The sequence below is a fragment of the Desarmillaria tabescens genome, assembly GCF_030435595.1.
Source record: "Desarmillaria tabescens strain CCBAS 213 chromosome Unknown EV420scaffold_55, whole genome shotgun sequence".
NCBI classification, from domain to species: Eukaryota; Fungi; Basidiomycota; class Agaricomycetes; order Agaricales; family Physalacriaceae; genus Desarmillaria; species Desarmillaria tabescens.
The window spans coordinates 243,379-261,919 of NW_026848354.1; the positions used below are offsets into that span (position 1 = coordinate 243,379).

Genomic DNA, 18,541 nt, shown 5'->3' on the forward strand with positions numbered 1-18,541 from the left:
CATATTTTAGGGCCTCTGGGGCCTGGAGAAATGGCACCTGGTGGAATCCCTGTAGTTGGAGAAGCACATAGCGAAGACTTATTGGGATCCGAAGGATGGATGGAAGTGACACTGAAATTTCATCCGGAAAATGCAAGGCGAAGGATGCCAAATTTGGCCTGATTTGGCCCATACAGTCTCATCAAGCACCGACTCTCGATTCGATAGTTAGCTGACCGGCGTGGTGCATCCCGACCACGCTATTCAGTGAGGCTTTCCTATAAAAGGAATTCGCGCTGGCATGCTATATAATATACCGCCTTATGAGAGCGCGGGAAGAGAAGGAGTAGATTGTGAAGCATGCCTAAAATTGAACACGTTCTCAGAGCCGCACACTGCCCTGATCCGAAAAACCGGCTCAGTGAGGCAATCTGCTGAAACGCAATGATAGCCCCAACAAAGAATTAAATAAAAGAATTACATACGCGCAACATGCTGAAACTGCAACACGCCTGTGCCTTCAACGCAGAAATATTGGAAGTTCCAGGAACCTCACAAGCCATTTCACCATGTCCGTATTCTCTGGCTGCGCAGTCCAGAAGACACCTCTACGACATAATAAGTTACCAGCTAAAACAGGACAACAGAACAGAAAGATATAGATGTAGAAATTGTAATAAAACAACGGAATGAACATCCATAATAAACCGGAAAATGAATGAATGAGGGTATCGACAGCTTAACGTGAAATAGCACTCATGAATGATAGAACTGATGTATCCATATAAAACAAGGTAGGAGGGATAAATAGAGATGAAACCACACCCACAGAAGTCTATCAAAGGAAATGCGTAAATGATCATTCCTCTTCTTCTTCCTCGTCTTCCTCCTGAATGGCCTGTCGGAACGCAGACCCTGCCCGTCCAGTAGGTAACTGCCGCCTTCCTCCACGAGCCTCTGGAGCAGGATCCGTTACCGACACAGGCGACGACCTCTCCGATACTTTCTGCCGCGCTGTCCCAGATCCAGACGGCACATTCGATCCTTTCATCGCCCTCTTATTCCTATGTCCTCTCGGCGCCGGTGATAGGACCACAGGTGACTCCATACGATGACTCGGTGCAGAAGACGACGGCAACGACGACGTAGGTATCTGTCCCAAACCTCCTGCGTACGGAACATCATCGTCCTCGTCCACCCAATCACTCTCGTCTCCCAAATTGAGCGACTGACGCCCTGAGAACACATCCCGGATAGACGACCCCTCTGCCGCCGGCGAGATCGAAAGGACCTCAACAGGGAGATGAGCTGTTCGGGTCTGCCACCCCGGAGGTTCTAGACCCCACGACTTCTTCCAACTTGATCGTCCGATAGAGTTGCTGAGAACGGGATTGGAAAATAAGCCATGACGTTTCTGGAAATACGTAGTGCTACCAGAACTATAGCCGCTTCTGCGCGGCGTTTCATCCAGAGTCCGTCGTGAATGCGGACGAAATGGTGATCCCGCTCTGAAACCTTCGTTATCTGAGAATTCGTGGAATGACGTCGGTCGGGAGGAACATGGGGAATGGAGAGAAGATGTTGTAGAATTTGATCGAACGTGTGCAGGTCTGGTTTGTACCTGACGTACGACCCGTGTAGAGGAGCCTGAACCACCCCGTCGGTGGTACTTCTGCATCGGAGAAGCCGTCCTAAAGTGAGTCGAACCAGCTGAGCTCGCTGAAGGTGATTTGCGATGCCTTTTTGAGATACTCCGAATCGACGATGGTCTTGATGAATACTCTCCCCGTTCCGAGTTGGGCGTGTGGCTACCAAAAGATCGCATCCCGGGCACATGCGGGGAATCTAGTACAATCATCTGTACAGAGTTCACAGATGACCTTCGGGAATTAACACTACTTGAACGACGAGATGAGATCGAGCCACGCTGTGCTCGGTGCCTGCCTCCCCGAGCAAATTTACCACCTGTACCTCCACTGGTCCGTCTCTTGATAGATCCAGCAGAATATGACTGTGATGCTGACATCACAGGACGTCCTCGACCGATACCAGAAGGACTTTTAGCAGGAGACACACTTCCAGCATTCTCCTTACGCTTTCCCTTCCGATCTTCATGGAACCACAGCCTGAACGCAGTGAGCAGATTGGCCCGGTTGCGCTGTGATCCTTGATTGCTCTTTCCAGTGGGTGTCAAATTTGGGGCTGAAGCAGAAGTCATTATATCCCCGGGTGAGTTAGCAGGAGTTGGCGCCACAAAACCAGATCGACGCGGAGAAGAGTCTCGTGAGTTTGTCAGCACCCACGGCGATCCTATTTGTTGGTGAAGGTCATGAGGCGGAGGCGTAGTCGGCGGGCCCTTGGTGGCTCTCATAGGTGGCGATTTGGTCAGCTTTGAGACTGATGAGCTGCTTCCGTGTGAGGACCTAGGTTCATCTAACGTCCCGCTTTTCCTTTCCGCCTCCTTGAACCTCTCTCTGTCCCTGTCCCGTTCCCTGTCCTCCTTCACTGCTTCAGAGGATTTCTTGCGGACCAAGCCTGCGGCCTCCAACGCTGTTGTCGCACGCTGCATGATGCTAACACTGCCGGACCTCGGTTTGCGCACCTTTGGCTCCTTCATGCTTCCCGCGGGAGTTGTCGGGTGAGACCGCGACGACTCCGCCACCATCGAGGATGAAGGTGAAAGGGTCCGTGATGTCGGCGATGCCGTTGAACGAGGGGGTGTCATAGGCCTTGGCACAAACGTAGGCGTTGGCGGCACAATAGCAAACTGCGGTGTAGTTCGAACAACAGTCAACGGTGCAGGAATGGTCGGATCTGTTTGTGTCCCAACATTGACACCATGTTTCGCCTTGGCCTTCGCATCCTTTATATGGGCTTCTATCACTGATGCGGGACTTATGAGATTGTCCGCATCCTCTAGCAACTTCTTTTCTGCCTTCCGCTTCAACATCCACCACAAAGCTCCAGCAGCGTCGCATGCATCATTGAGCACCGAGTAGACGATCTGACCTAGGTCGAATCCTAGCATACTAAGCGAATTTAGCAATTCCTGTTCTAATGGCGTCGAGAATATAATCGGGGCCGGGGTACTCAATAAAGACGAAAAGTCTACATCCTGCCCTTGCGGTGTAGGCAGGGTTGGCGCTTTCTCTGCTATTGGAGACTCCCCGTCGGAAAGTTGAGAGGAGACCGAGCGACGCTTTGTACGCGCCGGGGTTCGGACCGAATGGACTGGCGGCGCCTTTGAGCTCGACGACAGAGTACGTTGAGGCGGTGAAGGAACTTCGAGAACATCATCCGCTTCCTCCTCCATCACTGTCTCTACCTTCGTGACTATCGAGTCAAGATCGGAGGGTTGAAGGGGACGTCTAATCGTAGTTTCGCTAGGGTTGGCGTGGATGGCGGGTGCGATTTTCGGCAAATCTTCGAAGGAGTCTCCAGAAGAACGATCTGGAGTGGTAGGAGGAGACGTACCACAAGTAGAATGGAAAGTCGATGCGGAATGGTTAGAGTAAGAGGACGCTTCGGAGGAGCGATTAGATTCAGGAATGGACTGTAATGGAACATCTGGAGAGCTTGTTTCTGAGGGGAATTCATACCCAGAGGATGATAATACAGCAGGTACAGAGTTGGGGGATAGTTGTATAGGTGATTCATGCTGGAATGTCGGAATTGTCGTGCCAAACCACGAGTGAGTCAAAATCTGGGGTATGGTCAGACGTTTAGCCGGATCCATGACCAAAATATTCTTGATGAGATCGCGGGATTCTGACGAAAATTTGAGATACGGCCGGTAATACAGCATAGAGCAACGTACCTATAGAAAGCCATTCTGGGTCCTCAAAATCGCCTTTTATAATCTTCTGTCGCATGACAGCCTCGTCATCGTCATCAAATGGTAGCGTTCCAGTCAACAGGCAATACAAGATAATACCCAGTGACCACACGTCCACCTCTGGGCCAGTCATGAGGAGACGCCAATCAACTGCGACACGGACAACTCACCCGGACCCTGATACTTCTTGCCCTGTAACATCTCAGGCGAGGCATACCCGGTCGTCCCACAAAACGTCTCCATCAACGTTCCCCGCTCAAACTCCCTTGTGAACCCAAAATCCCCGAGCTTCACCTTGCATCGCTCATCGAGCAATACATTCTCAAGCTTGAGGTCACGGTGGACTATGCCCTTCTCGTGGAGGTATGCAACAGCGAGACACAACTGGCCAAACATGACTTTGGTCTCGTCCTCGGACAAGCGGCCCTTTTCGACGAGATAGTCGAAGAGCTCGCCTCCAGAGCAGAGCTCCGTGACGATCCATATTGAGGACTCCGTCGCGATGACCTCGTACATCTGGGCAACGTGCGGATGGTGTAGCTGGCGGTGATGGTGTATCTCACGGGTGAGGGTAGCTGACATGGACTTCGGAATCTGCTTGATAGCGACCCGGGTCGACGTCAACCGGTGGGTGCCCATACGTACTTTTCCGTAGGCACCTGTATCATCATCAACTGTTACCGCCGGTATAGCTACTCAACAGCACTGAACATACCTTCACCAATGACCTTTCCCAGTGTGTAATTTCCGACTACTCTGACTTTATGCGACGCTAATTCCTTCCCCAGTTCGTTATATGCGTTGGCGAGCTGTGCCTTTTGGTTCTGGGATACAGAACCGGAATGTTTGTGTGCGTGACCAGTAGACATGACGGCATAAATGTTGAAAGAACTAAACGAGAGACTGCGGCCAGAATTAGATGTGGTGAAAAAGAAATTATGCAAAAATAAGAGAGCAGAGCAGGACGACGTAAATGTTTCGATACAAGTTGTTCAGGATGACTTCTCAAATCGGAAACCGTGGCGTGGGAATATCGCCAGCTACCGCAGTTATTACACGTACGTCTAAGATATCACACAGCTTCCTTCTGACAGCGAGGAAGAGAAGGAAAAACAGCGCCGAACCTGCATATGTTTTTCTGAAGTTAAGGTATGTACATTGTGCAAATGAGTTGTTTGCAATCCAGGGACATGAAGATACACAACAAAGAGAAATTAGTCCAAAGCAAACTACTACCCTCGATGTGAATTATATCCTAAAATTCACAGCTACTCCACCAATGACACGGCAAAAGAGGAAGGGAAAGTAACACTATGGAGCATAGATACAGACAAGAAGCGAGGTGTATAGAAAGAAAATGAACTATTCAGAGCTCATTTTTGTGTCGCTTTGACGATGGAGACCACGATGATAACAATAATCACCGCAATAGCTACTCCAATAATAATTCGCATCTGACATTTTCATGCGTTAACCACCAACAGACACAGCAAAAGATCAACAGTAGCATACCTTCATGTCCTTCCACCTAGGCACGGGTAGTTACGTGAATTACAATGACAACAGCAAGTGACACAGAACCATGACATACCACATGTTCTGCATAAAAACATAAGAGAAAAGCACATAAACGAGGACACGAACGCACCTTTCGGACTCGGTTAGCACCACGGCGGAAACCTTGAGCCGACACAGCAAGATTATCTGAAACGAACAAGTAAAAGGGATGATGTGTACCATCAGCTCGCCGTCCAAGACGACGTGGAGACCCGTAAACGCACCTGTCTTGTCCTGTAACGAATCCAGCCGCTCTCCACGCTCTGCTACCTTGGTGATGTTCTCCCGCATAATCCCAACAGTGTCGTCAATTTGCGCCTGAATAGCAGCAGTCTTCGCATTTCCGCCCCCCTGACTTGATCCGGTTGGGTTCGAAGACGAGCCATTGCGAGGCAGATACGGGTCGTAAGGCTCAGACCTAGGCAGCGAAAGGGCATTAGCGTGCTATGCGTTGATATTTCGAGACTCGGCACCGACATTATGGAAGGGTTATCTGTGAAGATGGTCGTAGGCGAGCACCGGCAGAAGGTAAGAAACAATGAAGAAGGATAATGGAGGTAGCCTCACCGTTTCAAACGATTTGGAAGGAAAAGTAGGCGGATGTTAGTGTACAAGCAGGAGGAGGCGCTGTTTCTCACGCGGTGACCATCACGTCACGGGCCCGGGCGCAACTCAGATCCGCAGTCCCACACAGCCGATGATCCAAGGCCGGTGGGCCAGTCCTGGTTATTTTGGATAGCAACCTCTGGTGACTGTATCGTTAATACTTGAATCTATACCTATCGTTTGAGAAGAGCGTTTCAGAAAGGTACATGCTAGTCACGCAGCCAAATATCTTCACTTAGTAGTAAATCTGTCCTTTGTATCGAACATTGCATGTTGATTTTTCCTTACACTCTTATATAGACAGCTATCTCCTCGAGCTCCAATGCTTGAGAATACGTACGAAGCCCACCGGCCACATAATGGTATAAGTATTTCTACTAATAACTTAAATGTAATATATCCCAAGTACAGGTATCAAGTCCATGCTCCAATCCAAGTCCCAAACGAAGCCCAACACCACTCAACACGTCCCCATAAGAAGCCCCACTTTCCTCCAATACCTCATCCACAAATCCACATCCTCCTTCCCAACCGTTTTCCCCACAAGACCCCGCATCGACGACGAGGCAAACATCGCCCTCTCCGACTCACCCAGCGTAATTCCAACCGCATCGCAATTCTGGCTCCCCAGCGGTCTATAAGCCGACCGGTAAAACTCCATCATCGCCAGAGACGGTATATGACTAGCCGTCTCTCCAGACCTCACGGACGCTTCCAACGCAGCCAGCCACTCGGGGTACGGCACCATAGGCACACCCAGCTCTTCACTCACCATCCGGAACATCTCCAATGCGTCCATAGGGTTTGGATGGCCCATATTCATGTACGGTTCACCACTATGCCGCACTTCGACGATAGCCCGGGCAGCTAGATGGACAGGCGTCCAGCCGAGAACCTGGCGAAGAATATAGTCAGTTTACATCAGAGGGGGGATACAAATCAGAATAAGCCTTACGCCATTAAGCTGCGGTATGCAACCGACAACTTGACCGGATCTGACCAACAAGGGAAACCACTCCTTAGGACTCCAACACCCATTAGACCCTCCACTAAGCTGTCCCAGACGAGCCACAGAGACGCGTAATGGCGTCGTCTCCGCTGCCCTAGCCAGTATACTCTCTGCTACCCACTTCGACTCAGCGTATCCCCAGCCAATTGCTGTAGCCGGACGCGAATTCTCAGCCTCTGGCGCTAGCTGTCGAGGATTCCAATCTAAAATCACAAGCCGTCAGGTCCATGAAACATCAATCAAGGAGCCACACTTACTCCTGAAAACCAATAATGAACTGACGAAAACAAATGTCGGCGGTGCAGAATGGGGCGAGCCCAGCGCTAAATCAATTAATCTTCGCGTTCCGGAAATTAAAGGTTCCAGAGTCGACAATGAAACAGCATAGTTCCGAAGCCAGGCTGAAAGAAGAAGTATTTTAGCTATCTCTTGCATCATCCCGTGCTCAAAGAGAAGCACTCACCACTATGAATGATGCACGTCACATCCCTCCGGATCTCCTCATACACCTGCCCCTCAAGGCCTAAGCCCTCCACCGTCAAATCAGCCTCAAGCAAAACCAGCTTATCCGAGTTCAATAGAGTCCAATCCAGATCTCTCTCGCGGAAACTGTCCACATGTCTGATGTACACCGACCTCGCACCCTTCGTGTCCCCGCGATTCAGCGCATACACACGCGTGACCGTGGGGTCATTGATCAGCGAATCCAAAATATACGCTCCCAAGGCTCCCGTGGTTCCTGTCACCAGAACCACGTCGTTCCCTCCCCCACTCGGACTCGGACCCGGACGATGCACGGGAAAGTCAGTGGTGTACTTCCCAACCAACGCCTCCATCTCCGCGATCTTGCCAGAAAGCGTCGACAGAGCGACTGAGGCTTGGCCATACTGGATCACCTGCCAAATGTAGGTGCCCAATCGTTGGATAGTCGGGTTGGAGTACACGAGCGTATGGGGTATATTCCTGGTCGATATTTTTAGTGATCGATGGAGGAAATGGAAGATCATATTTCGGATCCATGTTGCCTGCAAGCTATGTTCGTGTGTCAGCCCAAGGATATCACAAGCATTAGACGAAGCCTACCTGTCGCATCCGGCCTGAAACAAGTCATCATCATCCTTGAGCGAGCATGGCATATACTTCTCGACAGCCGCTCTCGCAAGCTTCAAGAAATGCTCTTGATCCCACATCTCAGGACGATGCAAAGGCTGGGCTACCTCTGTAGACCGATAAGCCTGGTTTATCTCATCATTGTAATCCTGCAAAACTGCAAACTTTCGCAGAGTCAGCTTCTGGGAGTACTGGAAGGGCTTCGCCGGGTCGGTAATAATAATCATTTCTCTTGTCATTCTTGAGTGCTCCGGTAGGGAGCTGTTGACCTCGTCCACATGAGGCCTAAGAAGACTAAGTGTAGGCCGCGGCGATAAAATGAAAGCACTCACCATATGGCGTCAACGTACTCACTGACAAGATCCCCATCTTTGATATCAACTGCATATTCTCGAGATGGCTCAACAACAAGCCCCGGATGAGGCCTTCCCTTCCCGAACATTACACAACGATCAATCATCGGATGCTTTGATATCGCTTGCTCTGATGAATGTATTACGGCTGTCAGAATGCGTATACGAGAGCCGGAGAGTTTCTTACCTATCGGTACGGGATTTATCTGTTCATATTGACTAGGATCAAAAGGTGCAAAATATGGAGGGTTACGTTAAAACAGTACCTTTTCGCCATTGGTATATGTGATGATGTCAGCGGTGCGCCCATAGACTTTCCAGAGATCAGGATCAGGTAGGATGGCGGATGACAAGATCATGGGTATCGAAATATTTTACGCCACTAGACTCCGTGTTTACTACGTGTAACGGGTGTTTTGATGTATTCTGTTATGTTTTTAATCGCGATGGGAATGGAGGATTTGCAATGATGGCTTACAGTGAAGAGTAAATGATAAACATTTTCGCTGAATGGTATGAATTTGGGAGTACTATGGGGGGAGAACTGCCCAGCTTTGAGTTGAGGGGTATGTTGGAGCATGCTGTTCGACAGGCTTACCTTAAAATATGTACAACGGCTTGGGTCAGGGTCGTCTGCAACAGAAATCAGCTGCTGCTAGCATAGATAATGGGGATAGATGTTTACCCGGAATGAACTCAGAACCACAACCAACTTCTGTTCTGTAAATAAACAAAGTGAATCAAGCCAAGATTCATGGCATATAGACTACTTACGATCCATAGAGATTGACCAATTTCACGCCATGGCTTGCAAGAAAGTCTCCAATTTGTCTGTCCAAAGCTGAACCGGCATAGGTCTATAATAATATTCCGTCAAGTACATAAATCGTCATAGACAAATGAAAACCTACAACAGCAAACAGTTTTCTCAATGCTGAAACATGGACAGGATTCCTGGCCCACGTCTAAAAATCTCTCAGCCCAACTAAATCCTGCGAACAGAGATGTCAACTCACCTCTAACAGTGAGGGGGCTGTACACAACAATGTCGCTGACGTCTTGACGACACCAGATATCATGGCATCCGCATCAGGAGGTGCAGGGCTGCGCCATGGTGAAAATCCCGCCACCGCTATACCCGTACTAGCCTACAGATGGCATCACATTATGGCAAGAGATCACGGACTAAGCGGCATACCGTCCATGACAGCATGGTAGCGCCCAAGATATCTACCTTTGGCATGAGTCATAAATTAAAAAGACCAGGAAGAGAAGTCTACGTACGAGTCATCGCCAAAGCATGCGCCGAAAGCAGATGGCCACAGAGGTCCGTTCTACCGCAATCTAGGGACGAACTCAGCCCCGTTAGAGCGTAGCGACGACGCTGAACTCACATGGAACCCAATTCCATTGCAGCATAGCATGATGTGTTATGATAATCGGTTTAGGGAACTCGGTTGTACCTGCAATCACAATATCAAGACGCGATCGGTCATTGCCCGAAGGCGGCACACGCACCAGAAGATGGCAATATGAGGCATGGATCAGTCTGTCGCGGATGAATTGGAGGCACGGGTTCGCGCTCGTATTCGGGTTCTGAGAATAGTTCCTCGAAGGAGGGCATTGGAACGGCTTTAACGTTATCCCCAATAGTCCCGCCAATGGACGGCACTTGGAGTGCGGCACAGGCTAAGGATTGTGACACCGGATCAACGCCGACGAGCAGGTATTTGGCGCGTGTATGCTGCAGCAAATGGGCGATACCAGCAGGCGTCGTGGTCACGATCGATATAGGGAATGCCTGGTGGCCAGCGCGTAGGATACCCATTATCGTCGTAAAGTAACTGAAGATGTCTGCTTGGCTTCAGCATCGACGATGACCGGGAAACAGAGACGTGCTCACCTACATTCGCCAGTATTGCGACTACTGTCGACGTGCTGCGATGCTGCTCTTTCAGATTCCTCCGTACTACCGACGCGGCTCTGTGCATTGCCTGGCCCAGTTCTGACCAGACAAGTTTCTTGACGCCGTCATTGTCGTCGTCGTACACGAACACGAGGTGGTCCGGACTGTGGATCGCATTATAATCGTATATCTCGGGAAGCGACAGAGAACCATCTAAAGGTGGTGGGACAAAGGTATGGCTCGCTCGAGCCTGGGATGGCGGGGTAGAAGGATCCATGAGAGAAAGGGAGCATCCCGTGGTCGTGTCTCCTTTATATTTCAAGGTCGAATCGAGTGGGCGCTGTATGCCAGTTGATGAAATTCCCAGGCCCGGTAACAGGTCCGGTTACTACAACTGCGGGAAACAGCAAGGGCCATTTCCCGATGGCTTCGGTGATCCTGTTCTTCCTGTTCCAGCGCCCATCGTTTCCTGTCACCCCTTCTGTTGACGGCTCAGCGCCCGCGATATCGCGATATCTTTCACCCCGGGCTCCAGCGCGAGTAGTCGGCGCCAATCCGTCAACCATAGTCTGCATTTTATTGTTTCTTTCGAGTTAATGGATTTACATTGCGGAACGGTGAACCGGTAAACGTTAACATTGGACTTGAAGATGATATTAACAGTCACGTTTGCCGTAAAAGATAAGTCATGCCAAGCCTTTTATACCACATTGTTTGATGAATTACCGGAAATTCCAGAGGCTAACAAGAACAACTGGATTTTGTGGCGTTCAGGATAGATAATAGACTAGCCTAGAAAATGGAAAGGCATGCTCATAGTCGCATAGATTGCATGAAGTGATGGGACCATGAATAACAACGGTAGGTAACGTCAGACCGCTCATCGTCCACCCTTTCCACCCTTCATCTGCTGCTTCGACACTTTGGGACCAGTAGGAACAGCAGGACGCGAAGCCTACAAATCATTATTTCACGGGCGAAACAAAATATTCTGAGCACTTCTCACCTTCGGCTTCTTGGACTCCTTTTCCTTCTTCTCACTCTTAGCCTTCGTAATAGCAGCCAATCGCTGTTGTGTACGAACAGCCGCGGTCTGGTTACGCTTCGCCGCAATGGCAGCGAGGTCAGCACCGACGATACCACGTTGGTGCTTCACAGTGCGCCGCGAACGCTTCTTGGCAACCTCCTCCGTGATACCCTTCTTGTGCATCCGGCGGAATACCTGTGTCCAGGCGATCTTGCGAGGGTTTTTGCGTTGGAGGAACAGGGAGGCATTTTTTGAGGTGGCGAATCGGAAGACCTGGTGTTTCGATGAGACTCTGAGCAGTGCAGAAGGAAGCCGACGCACTTTGCTGTCGCTACGGACGAACAGCTTACCCTTGCTGGGGTAAATACGGTAGCCGGAGAAGGAGTCAATCTCGACCTTCTACACTCAGTAAACACATATTAGCCTTCTGTGAATACGGTAGGAAGGATATAGTCACGTACCATCTGTACAAACCAAAGTTCCGAGAGGAGGAAAAAATCAGCACTTGTTCAACACTACATCCGACGGCATCTGGCTGAATCCATCTCAAATTTCCGTTCGTTGTCAAAGTTTTGGGTAGCGTTGGAAAGCTACGAGTGCATAGACTCCAAATGCAGACGGATGGCCAGAGAAACAACAAAGATTTACTCACTTTAACGGATTCTTGAGGGACGTAGGTATCGTTGGCGGATTCGACGCACACAGAAACGCCTCGGCGAATGCCGCAACCGTGGCAATATGATACCAAAACAAGATGGCTTCACTGTTTCTGCCTTGTTTTAACATTGTTCCTTATTGAACGAGCCCCATATCACTAAGGTTACAGACTCTCGGGAATCTCTTGTATTTGTTTGATTTTACTTACCTTGTTTGCGTGGACAAGGGTTTTCGAAACCTATACTACTTCAAAATCAATGATGGACTGATGGCATTTTGCTGCCCATGCCCAGACAAAATAACCTAATGGCCGCTGCAACCGTTTATATTCCCAGCAATAAAGGGGGGTAGCAAGGCGCCTCAATCCTATAAGATTGCATGTTAGAAAACCCAAACCGAGGTGACTCGGATTACCCATGGCCACGTACCGTAGGGTCGTTTAGAAGCCATCCACAAGGACCAATTGATGTCTTCCAAATCCCCTCGGATTTCACGCGCATACGTAGTTTGGTGGAAATATAAGTTGTCACCACGACACATCCTCTGATCATACGGGTCATGTAGCATGAACACCAGACCACCGACACCGACATGGCGCAGCTCGCAAAACACGTAGAACGACTCGGAGTTGTCACCATACAAGATTGAGAAAGGATCCGGATCTGCAATGGACACATGTACATCCAGTGGTACACACCCATCTTTGCGTGCCTCGCACAGGTATCGGCCGTAGCGAATGTGGATGGGAAGACCATGTAAGACACGTAAATCTGACCTTACCCGTCCACCGCCGATCCAACGACCTCGAGAGATACATAGGGAACTTGCGGGAAAAGACTTTTGAAGCCAATGTTGTTAGGTAGCCACATGAGAAGGCGGTAAACTTCTTTTACTTCACTTTCCCCTGCGTTTGCTCCACAATCGACGAAGCAGGTAATGGTACGGGTAAGTCGAGGGATGAGGTCATGGTAGATGATGGATTTCTGGCGTCCAGATATATCGCATAGGTAGTATATGTATGCGAGGCTGGGGATGTAGATATCCTGGGAGGCGATGGGGGCAAAAACGGCTTTCCACATACGGCTGATCCGAGGGCAAGCCATCATGAAGGACCGTCGGACGACAGAGGGCATTTTAGAGTGTCATACTTGATGAACAATTATTTCCACGAGCTCTGCAGGTAATGCGGTCATGGTAATAGGAGGAAAGCATAGAATCTCACATGATCGTGACACCGAGATCAGCCGCCGAGTCAGGTTTGCACGGGCTAATAACTTTAAGTGCGCTCTGGTCAGACAGAGCGCATGATGGATGCTCTTCGAAGGCCGCCGCCGCAACTGCACAACTGCATTCATTCTACCTCGTGTAATGTGTTTCAAGTGAAGAAACCTGAGATTAGCCAATAAAAGGCAGATACTATATGACGAACCTACAGATGAAAAGTCTAAATCATGGATGCTCATCTTCCCCTTGACATCGGTTGTGAGCCCATTCCACCGCATTAGACCATGGCCAATGTCAGTCGTTTGGCCTTGCGAAGTGCTATGCAACGTGCATGCAACTATGAACCATGGCCGACATACTCTTGCTCGAAATTCGGTTACAGTGAATGTGGCACCTCTGTCTTGAAAGGTAAATTATTTCATGACATTACACGATTATCAACCTGGTCGCCCTGGGTAAGGCTGCGAATTCAGAGCGACGTTCGTCTAGTTCCAAAATTAAAGGCAGAGAACGATTCAAAGTTGATTGGTGCTTCCTATCTATACAGTACATCGGACTAAAAAATATTAATTTTAGAGAAACCGCTCCTCGAGTTCGTCAGTGCCGAGGCTCATCAGTTTCACGGTATCCTCCCACACCTTTCCCCTCAAAATTTGATCTTTCGCCTTTGGCGGATACTCAGCCCGCTCCATATGATCAAACAGGGGCATCTCCCCCTCCTGCTCCCACAAGACCGACACATCATATGTTGCAGGCATGAGCACGGTTTTTGCCCCCTCCGCTGGACTCCGTGGTTTTATACCCCATCTCCCCTCCAGATCGACCGGCTGGAAATTCTCCCCACGTATATCCTTCTTCCCAAGCTCAGTAGCCACCAACCCAGGATGGGCTGCCGCCACTCTCACTGCTGTACGGCGCGCCAGTTCTGCGCAGCACATAACATTGAGCAACTTCGAGGTAAAGTACAAGTTATGCTCTTCCTCGGGTTTGAACTGCAGGGCACAGAGAGCGCTGACGGGATGAGTCTCGCTTGCCTGAGGGAACTCAGCAATGGCGGCTCCGCCACTGGTGACCCAGATTATACGACTTAGAGAGGATACTTCCATGATGGGGAGGAGGAGGAGAGTGAGCAGGAAGGGACTGATGTGATTGACCTGCATCCTACGGGTATGTGACTATTAGTGTCGGCACGGTATCGTTGACAAAAACCAACTTACAGCAGGTCCAGTCCATCTTCAGTAGTCTGTTTGCGGACACTATGCATCCCAGCATTATTCACAAGAAGGTGCAAAGGCATCCCGTTGGACTTGAAATCTCGCACGAATTCACGTACCGAAGAGAACGAAGCCAAATCCAAGTGTCGATACTCGACAGCGCTGCCAAGCCTCAATGCAGCAGCCCTGCCTTTCACTTCATTTCGACATGCCAAAATGACTTTGGACGCTCCGTTCTCAGCAAGGTACTTGGCCACTTCGTACCCGATTCCTTCAAATAGAAATGAGTCGCAGTACTAATCAACTGTAGCAGCAAACAACACATACCTGTATTCGAACCTGTCACTACAGCCGTGATGCCTGATATATCAGCACTCTCGAGTGCAGGTAGCGGAGTAGCTTGTCGTCTTGCAAATTCTGCAAAGTCAGATGCCATCTGTGTGAAGTGTACGGTTGCCAAGAATCAGACTGGCTGCACATATAAGTACTCGCAGTTTACTCATTACAAGCTTATCTCTCCGTAAGCCATGCTGCCATGCTGACGTGTCCCTCTGGCATGCACTGAAAGGCTTAGTTTAGTAGCTTACATGTAGCGTTATTATACGACTCGTGTTCAACCTAGGGCTTCAATAGCCTCACATCCGATTCCTTCAAACAGAAATGAGTCACAGTACTAATCGCAAATGATACATACCTGCGTCACTACAGCCGTGATGCCTGATACTAGATCAGCGCTCTCGAGTGCAGGTAGGGGAGTAGCGTGTCGTTTTGCAGCTTCTGCAAAGTCAAATACCATCTGTGTGAAGTGTCACGGTTGCCAACTAGCTATACACTTAAGTACTCGCAGTTTAGTCAAGCATATCTCTCCCACTCTCTGTAAGCCATGCTGCCGTGCTGGTGCGTCCCTCCGGCATCCATCAAAAAAAAACACCCAGTGCCGTGGGATTACTTAGTGTTTGATTACTAGTATCCGCCGCCGGCATCGAGGATCTTCTACCTTCAACGAGTCTGATTTAAAGTCATTCAAGTAGGGTCATCCACAAATCACCTTGTAATACGTCGTAGCGAATATGGACGGGCAGAACATGTAAGATATAACGTTGAGGGATGAGATCACGATAGATGATGGATTCTGGCGCCATATCACATACTAGGTAGTAAATATATGCGGGGCGGGAGCAGATTTCCTGAGAGGCATACGGAGCTTTCCACGAGAACAGAGGACATTTCAGAGTGCCAAATTTCATGAACGATTATTTCCACGAGTTCTGATGGGAACGTGGTCATCACTGGTAGTAATAAGAGTAATAAATGCAGGGTTGATACGAAGTCATGCTCACCACATCGTCCATTACAAGAATGTTCTTGATGATACCTTTACCGACAGCCAGACAGGGAACAGCCAACGGACCTCGTTCAAATCCGAGAAATTGGTTAATCCCGGCATGAGAACTGCCCCGTAGGGTGGCCGTGCAAAGCGCAACGGCGCACAGGCATGCAGTGGTGGCTATGCTAGTGACGGTTATATAACCCTATTTAACCACGTTTAACCTTGACGACAACTACCACTACCAGCTACCCCGTCTCGCTATCATTCCCTTCTCCGGGCCCATTTTTACCTTCTCTACTTTCATTCACCTTTTTTCTTCCGATGGCTCCTTCATTCACCTCCGATGACGCTCTCGACCTCTTGTTTCCCGCTGAGCTCATCTGCCCACAAGTCAAAAAGCAGCTACCTGCTGATTTGCATGTGCGTAGTCTTCTCATGATGACTCAAAATCCTTATTCAAATCTGCTCTTTACTATAGATCCGCCCCTTGGCATCCACCGACTACCACCGTGGCCAGCTTGACGTACTTTCTGTCCTAACAGTCGTGACAGACCCGGGCGAGCCGGCATGGGTTGCCCAGTTCGATGCCATGCGTGCTGCCCCAAAGACGTACTACCCCATCGTCATCGTCGACAAAGCTTCCGACCGCATTGTTGGCGTGGGGTGCGTGTTCATAGAGCGCAAGTTCCTACGTGGCCTGGGAAGCGTCGGACATATCGAGGATATAGCCGTCGATAAGAACCAGCAGGGAAAGAAGCTCGGGCTGAGAATCATCCAGGCCCTGACGTACATCAGCGAGAACAGTGGGTGCTACAAGACGATACTGAACTGCAGCGATGCGAATATACGTGCGTGTTCGCGTTGTTTTTTCTTCGTGGATTTTGTCCTGAGATTCCTACAGCGTTCTACAAGAAATGTGGCTATGAGAAGAAGGAGAATGAAATGGTGAGTGCCGGCAAGTTATCTCACGCGACGTTTACCTCACTGTCTTCCCCAGGCAAAGTACGCTCCCGAAGAGAAAGTCAGCACGCCTAGGCTATGAACGGACGAGTCTCAGTATACCCTAGACGATAGACCAGTTTCCATCTTTAGGTCCCAGGACGTTTTTTTCAACATTGTAAAGTAACCACATCCTATTGAAACCCTACGTCGAACACGAGTTGTATAATAACGTTACGTGTAACCGTTGCTAAGCGGGCATTCCAGCACCAGAATGCCGAATTTTCTTTTCGATTGCTCGTATGACCTCCATCTCATATAAGAGAATCGTCGCAGATGTTGAACAATCCTACATTTCCTCCTTCATTGCGGCATCTTCCAAGGCTCTCCTCCAGCACCACCGACTCATCCACTTGCACATGCACATAGAAAAGCCCTCGTATGTTTGTTGACGTCTGTCGCGGTGGAGGCTCTCCGATGAGCTGAACGGCGACGTCCTTCCGTTCCCCACTGTCAGCATTTCTGCCGTTTGTCTTTCAGAGGTCGAAGATGAGGGTCACGTTTTGTTGTACTGTGACGGGTCTGACAATGTCGGTAGCGGCGCAAGCGCCGGGTCCCCGATTCCAATAATATACACAATGTTAGCAGTAAACGTGTTTCCGAAGTCAAAAGACTACAGTTATGCAAGCGAGAGTGGACGCAGACGACAGTCGAAAGCTGAAACTGAACGTGCTGACAAACATCAGTCTGTGACTGCACGACTCGGAAGAAACCTCATGTTGTTCAGGCTGAAGGGCAGGACTTCTTTAAGAACAAACAAGAGATTGAAGCTATCTGCACGTTGAAATCTAAAATACACAATCATCAAAATGGGCCTATAATATGCTATTCATGAGCAAGGGGACAAAGGAAGGGGATGGGAAACAGTCAGGCTGCCTATGAAAGCTCGTTACAGTGGGAAAATTCAAAAGACATGACTTGAAAGACTGACCAAAGCAAATTAGATACTGAAACGGCTCCAGCATTCCTTCGACATTCTTCTGAAAGCTGATACTCGCTTAGTACAGTCTATCCAGATATCTGTGGTGATCAACATAGACCGCCCAGGGATAATAATAACACCTTTCCCTCGTTTTCAAATAGCACCATCAGCGCATTTTCGATTGCGTATAAATCTTCTCGTCAGCCATTCCGCTTTGAAGGAAGTTTTATTTGAGGAACATGAACCTGCATTCGGCGAATTAAATAGATGCTTGCGGAAACTGTGATGGTGCTATTCACTGCATCCGCACCAGTATAACACATGTACCAAAAACAAAGGATTTGCCGCCCGAATCAATGACGCGACCTGGGTGCCCACGAACACATGGTGTTATGTACAAGAGCTCGGCATCTAAATCGGGTTCATCGGGAGAGGCATTGGGATCCTGTGTCGACGGTGGTTCGGGAGTTGGAAACATGTGCATATGTCCCGACTGAGGAGACCAAGTGAACAGAGAAGAAATAGTAGAACGATCTGCCACAGGCCTAGATCCAGTTATGCGTGACACCTTCTGTTGTAGAGACGCTAGCAAGAGAAGGGCGAGAGGTCAGATTAAGGCGATTGGAGTACATAATTTGACTCTAACATGCCACTGCGTGGCTCGTTCAGTCGATGTGCTTCTGTATTGTATGATTTCCTTTATATAATTCTCAAAATGCTGGGTGACCGTGACCCTTGAGTCTTTCCAGCAGTGTGATTCCACAGTTTCTTCATATCACCCTGACACAAAGAGAGACCAAGACCTTCCAAGGA

The 18,541-nt window shown here is 49.3% G+C and overlaps 6 protein-coding genes across 6 annotated transcripts; 1 reads left to right on the forward strand and 5 right to left on the reverse strand.

Annotated features, from left to right (window-relative positions):
- Positions 1-755: 755 nt before the first annotated feature.
- EV420DRAFT_1010005 (uncharacterized protein) lies at positions 756-4,843 on the reverse strand. Its single transcript, XM_060465307.1, has 4 exons — positions 4,530-4,843; positions 3,985-4,473; positions 3,797-3,934; positions 756-3,747 (listed from the first exon to the last, which is right to left on the reverse strand). Exons 1-4 carry the CDS (start codon positions 4,681-4,683, stop codon positions 839-841), a joined length of 3,690 nt encoding a protein of 1,229 aa, XP_060325056.1. The 5' UTR covers positions 4,684-4,843; the 3' UTR covers positions 756-838.
- A 62-nt stretch (positions 4,844-4,905) lies between these two features.
- Positions 4,906-6,066, reverse strand: EV420DRAFT_1575063 (synaptobrevin-like protein). The gene is made up of 7 exons (XM_060474450.1): positions 5,939-6,066; positions 5,849-5,864; positions 5,596-5,789; positions 5,463-5,518; positions 5,406-5,413; positions 5,327-5,342; positions 4,906-5,268 (listed from the first exon to the last, which is right to left on the reverse strand). Coding segments are annotated over exons 2-7 (357 nt in total). The 5' UTR covers positions 5,851-5,864; positions 5,939-6,066; the 3' UTR covers positions 4,906-5,187.
- Positions 6,067-6,437: 371 nt separating this feature from the next.
- On the reverse strand, positions 6,438-10,632 carry EV420DRAFT_1277509 (uncharacterized protein; the record flags this gene model as incomplete). The annotated part of the gene is made up of 15 exons (XM_060468036.1): positions 6,438-6,872; positions 6,933-7,160; positions 7,221-7,387; positions 7,450-8,018; positions 8,070-8,381; positions 8,429-8,636; positions 9,090-9,169; positions 9,224-9,306; positions 9,361-9,414; positions 9,466-9,597; positions 9,648-9,679; positions 9,734-9,793; positions 9,844-9,912; positions 9,968-10,306; positions 10,353-10,632. 15 exons carry the CDS (start codon positions 10,630-10,632, stop codon positions 6,438-6,440), a joined length of 3,048 nt encoding a protein of 1,015 aa, XP_060325058.1.
- Positions 10,633-11,235: 603 nt separating this feature from the next.
- Positions 11,236-12,632, reverse strand: EV420DRAFT_1622802 (60S ribosomal protein L24; the record flags this gene model as incomplete). Its single annotated transcript, XM_060475856.1, has 4 exons — positions 11,236-11,310; positions 11,362-11,655; positions 11,704-11,778; positions 12,627-12,632. The coding sequence occupies 4 exons, from the start codon at positions 12,630-12,632 to the stop codon at positions 11,236-11,238; spliced, it is 450 nt and encodes a 149-aa protein (XP_060325059.1).
- Positions 12,633-13,701: 1,069 nt separating this feature from the next.
- EV420DRAFT_1010616 (NAD-P-binding protein) lies at positions 13,702-15,084 on the reverse strand. The gene is made up of 3 exons (XM_060465309.1): positions 14,805-15,084; positions 14,481-14,748; positions 13,702-14,424 (listed from the first exon to the last, which is right to left on the reverse strand). The coding sequence occupies exons 1-3, from the start codon at positions 14,911-14,913 to the stop codon at positions 13,836-13,838; spliced, it is 966 nt and encodes a 321-aa protein (XP_060325060.1). The 5' UTR covers positions 14,914-15,084; the 3' UTR covers positions 13,702-13,835.
- An 842-nt stretch (positions 15,085-15,926) lies between these two features.
- On the forward strand, positions 15,927-17,113 carry EV420DRAFT_1010584 (acyl-CoA N-acyltransferase). Its single transcript, XM_060465308.1, has 3 exons — positions 15,927-16,227; positions 16,286-16,655; positions 16,709-17,113. Exons 1-3 carry the CDS (start codon positions 16,129-16,131, stop codon positions 16,840-16,842), a joined length of 603 nt encoding a protein of 200 aa, XP_060325061.1. The 5' UTR covers positions 15,927-16,128; the 3' UTR covers positions 16,843-17,113.
- The last annotated feature ends 1,428 nt before the right edge of the window (positions 17,114-18,541 follow it).

Coding starts and splice junctions, on each gene's coding strand:
- EV420DRAFT_1010005 (XM_060465307.1), bottom strand. CDS start 4,683: ATGTCTACTGGTCACGCACACAAACATTCCGGTTCTGTATCCCAGAAC. Junction 4,474..4,529: donor GGGAAAGGTCATTGGTGAAG/GTATGTTCAGTG, acceptor ATGATGATACAG/GTGCCTACGGAAAAGTACGT. Junction 3,935..3,984: donor CAAGAAGTATCAGGGTCCGG/GTGAGTTGTCCG, acceptor TGACTGGCCCAG/AGGTGGACGTGTGGTCACTG.
- EV420DRAFT_1575063 (XM_060474450.1), bottom strand. Junction 5,519..5,595: donor TTCGTTACAGGACAAGACAG/GTGCGTTTACGG, acceptor TGTTCGTTTCAG/ATAATCTTGCTGTGTCGGCT.
- EV420DRAFT_1010616 (XM_060465309.1), bottom strand. CDS start 14,913: ATGGCATCTGACTTTGCAGAATTTGCAAGACGACAAGCTACTCCGCTA. Junction 14,749..14,804: donor AGTGACAGGTTCGAATACAG/GTATGTGTTGTT, acceptor TTCTATTTGAAG/GAATCGGGTACGAAGTGGCC. Junction 14,425..14,480: donor GAAGATGGACTGGACCTGCT/GTAAGTTGGTTT, acceptor ACATACCCGTAG/GATGCAGGTCAATCACATCA.
- EV420DRAFT_1010584 (XM_060465308.1), top strand. CDS start 16,129: ATGGCTCCTTCATTCACCTCCGATGACGCTCTCGACCTCTTGTTTCCC. Junction 16,228..16,285: donor AGCTACCTGCTGATTTGCAT/GTGCGTAGTCTT, acceptor TCTTTACTATAG/ATCCGCCCCTTGGCATCCAC. Junction 16,656..16,708: donor CTGCAGCGATGCGAATATAC/GTGCGTGTTCGC, acceptor AGATTCCTACAG/CGTTCTACAAGAAATGTGGC.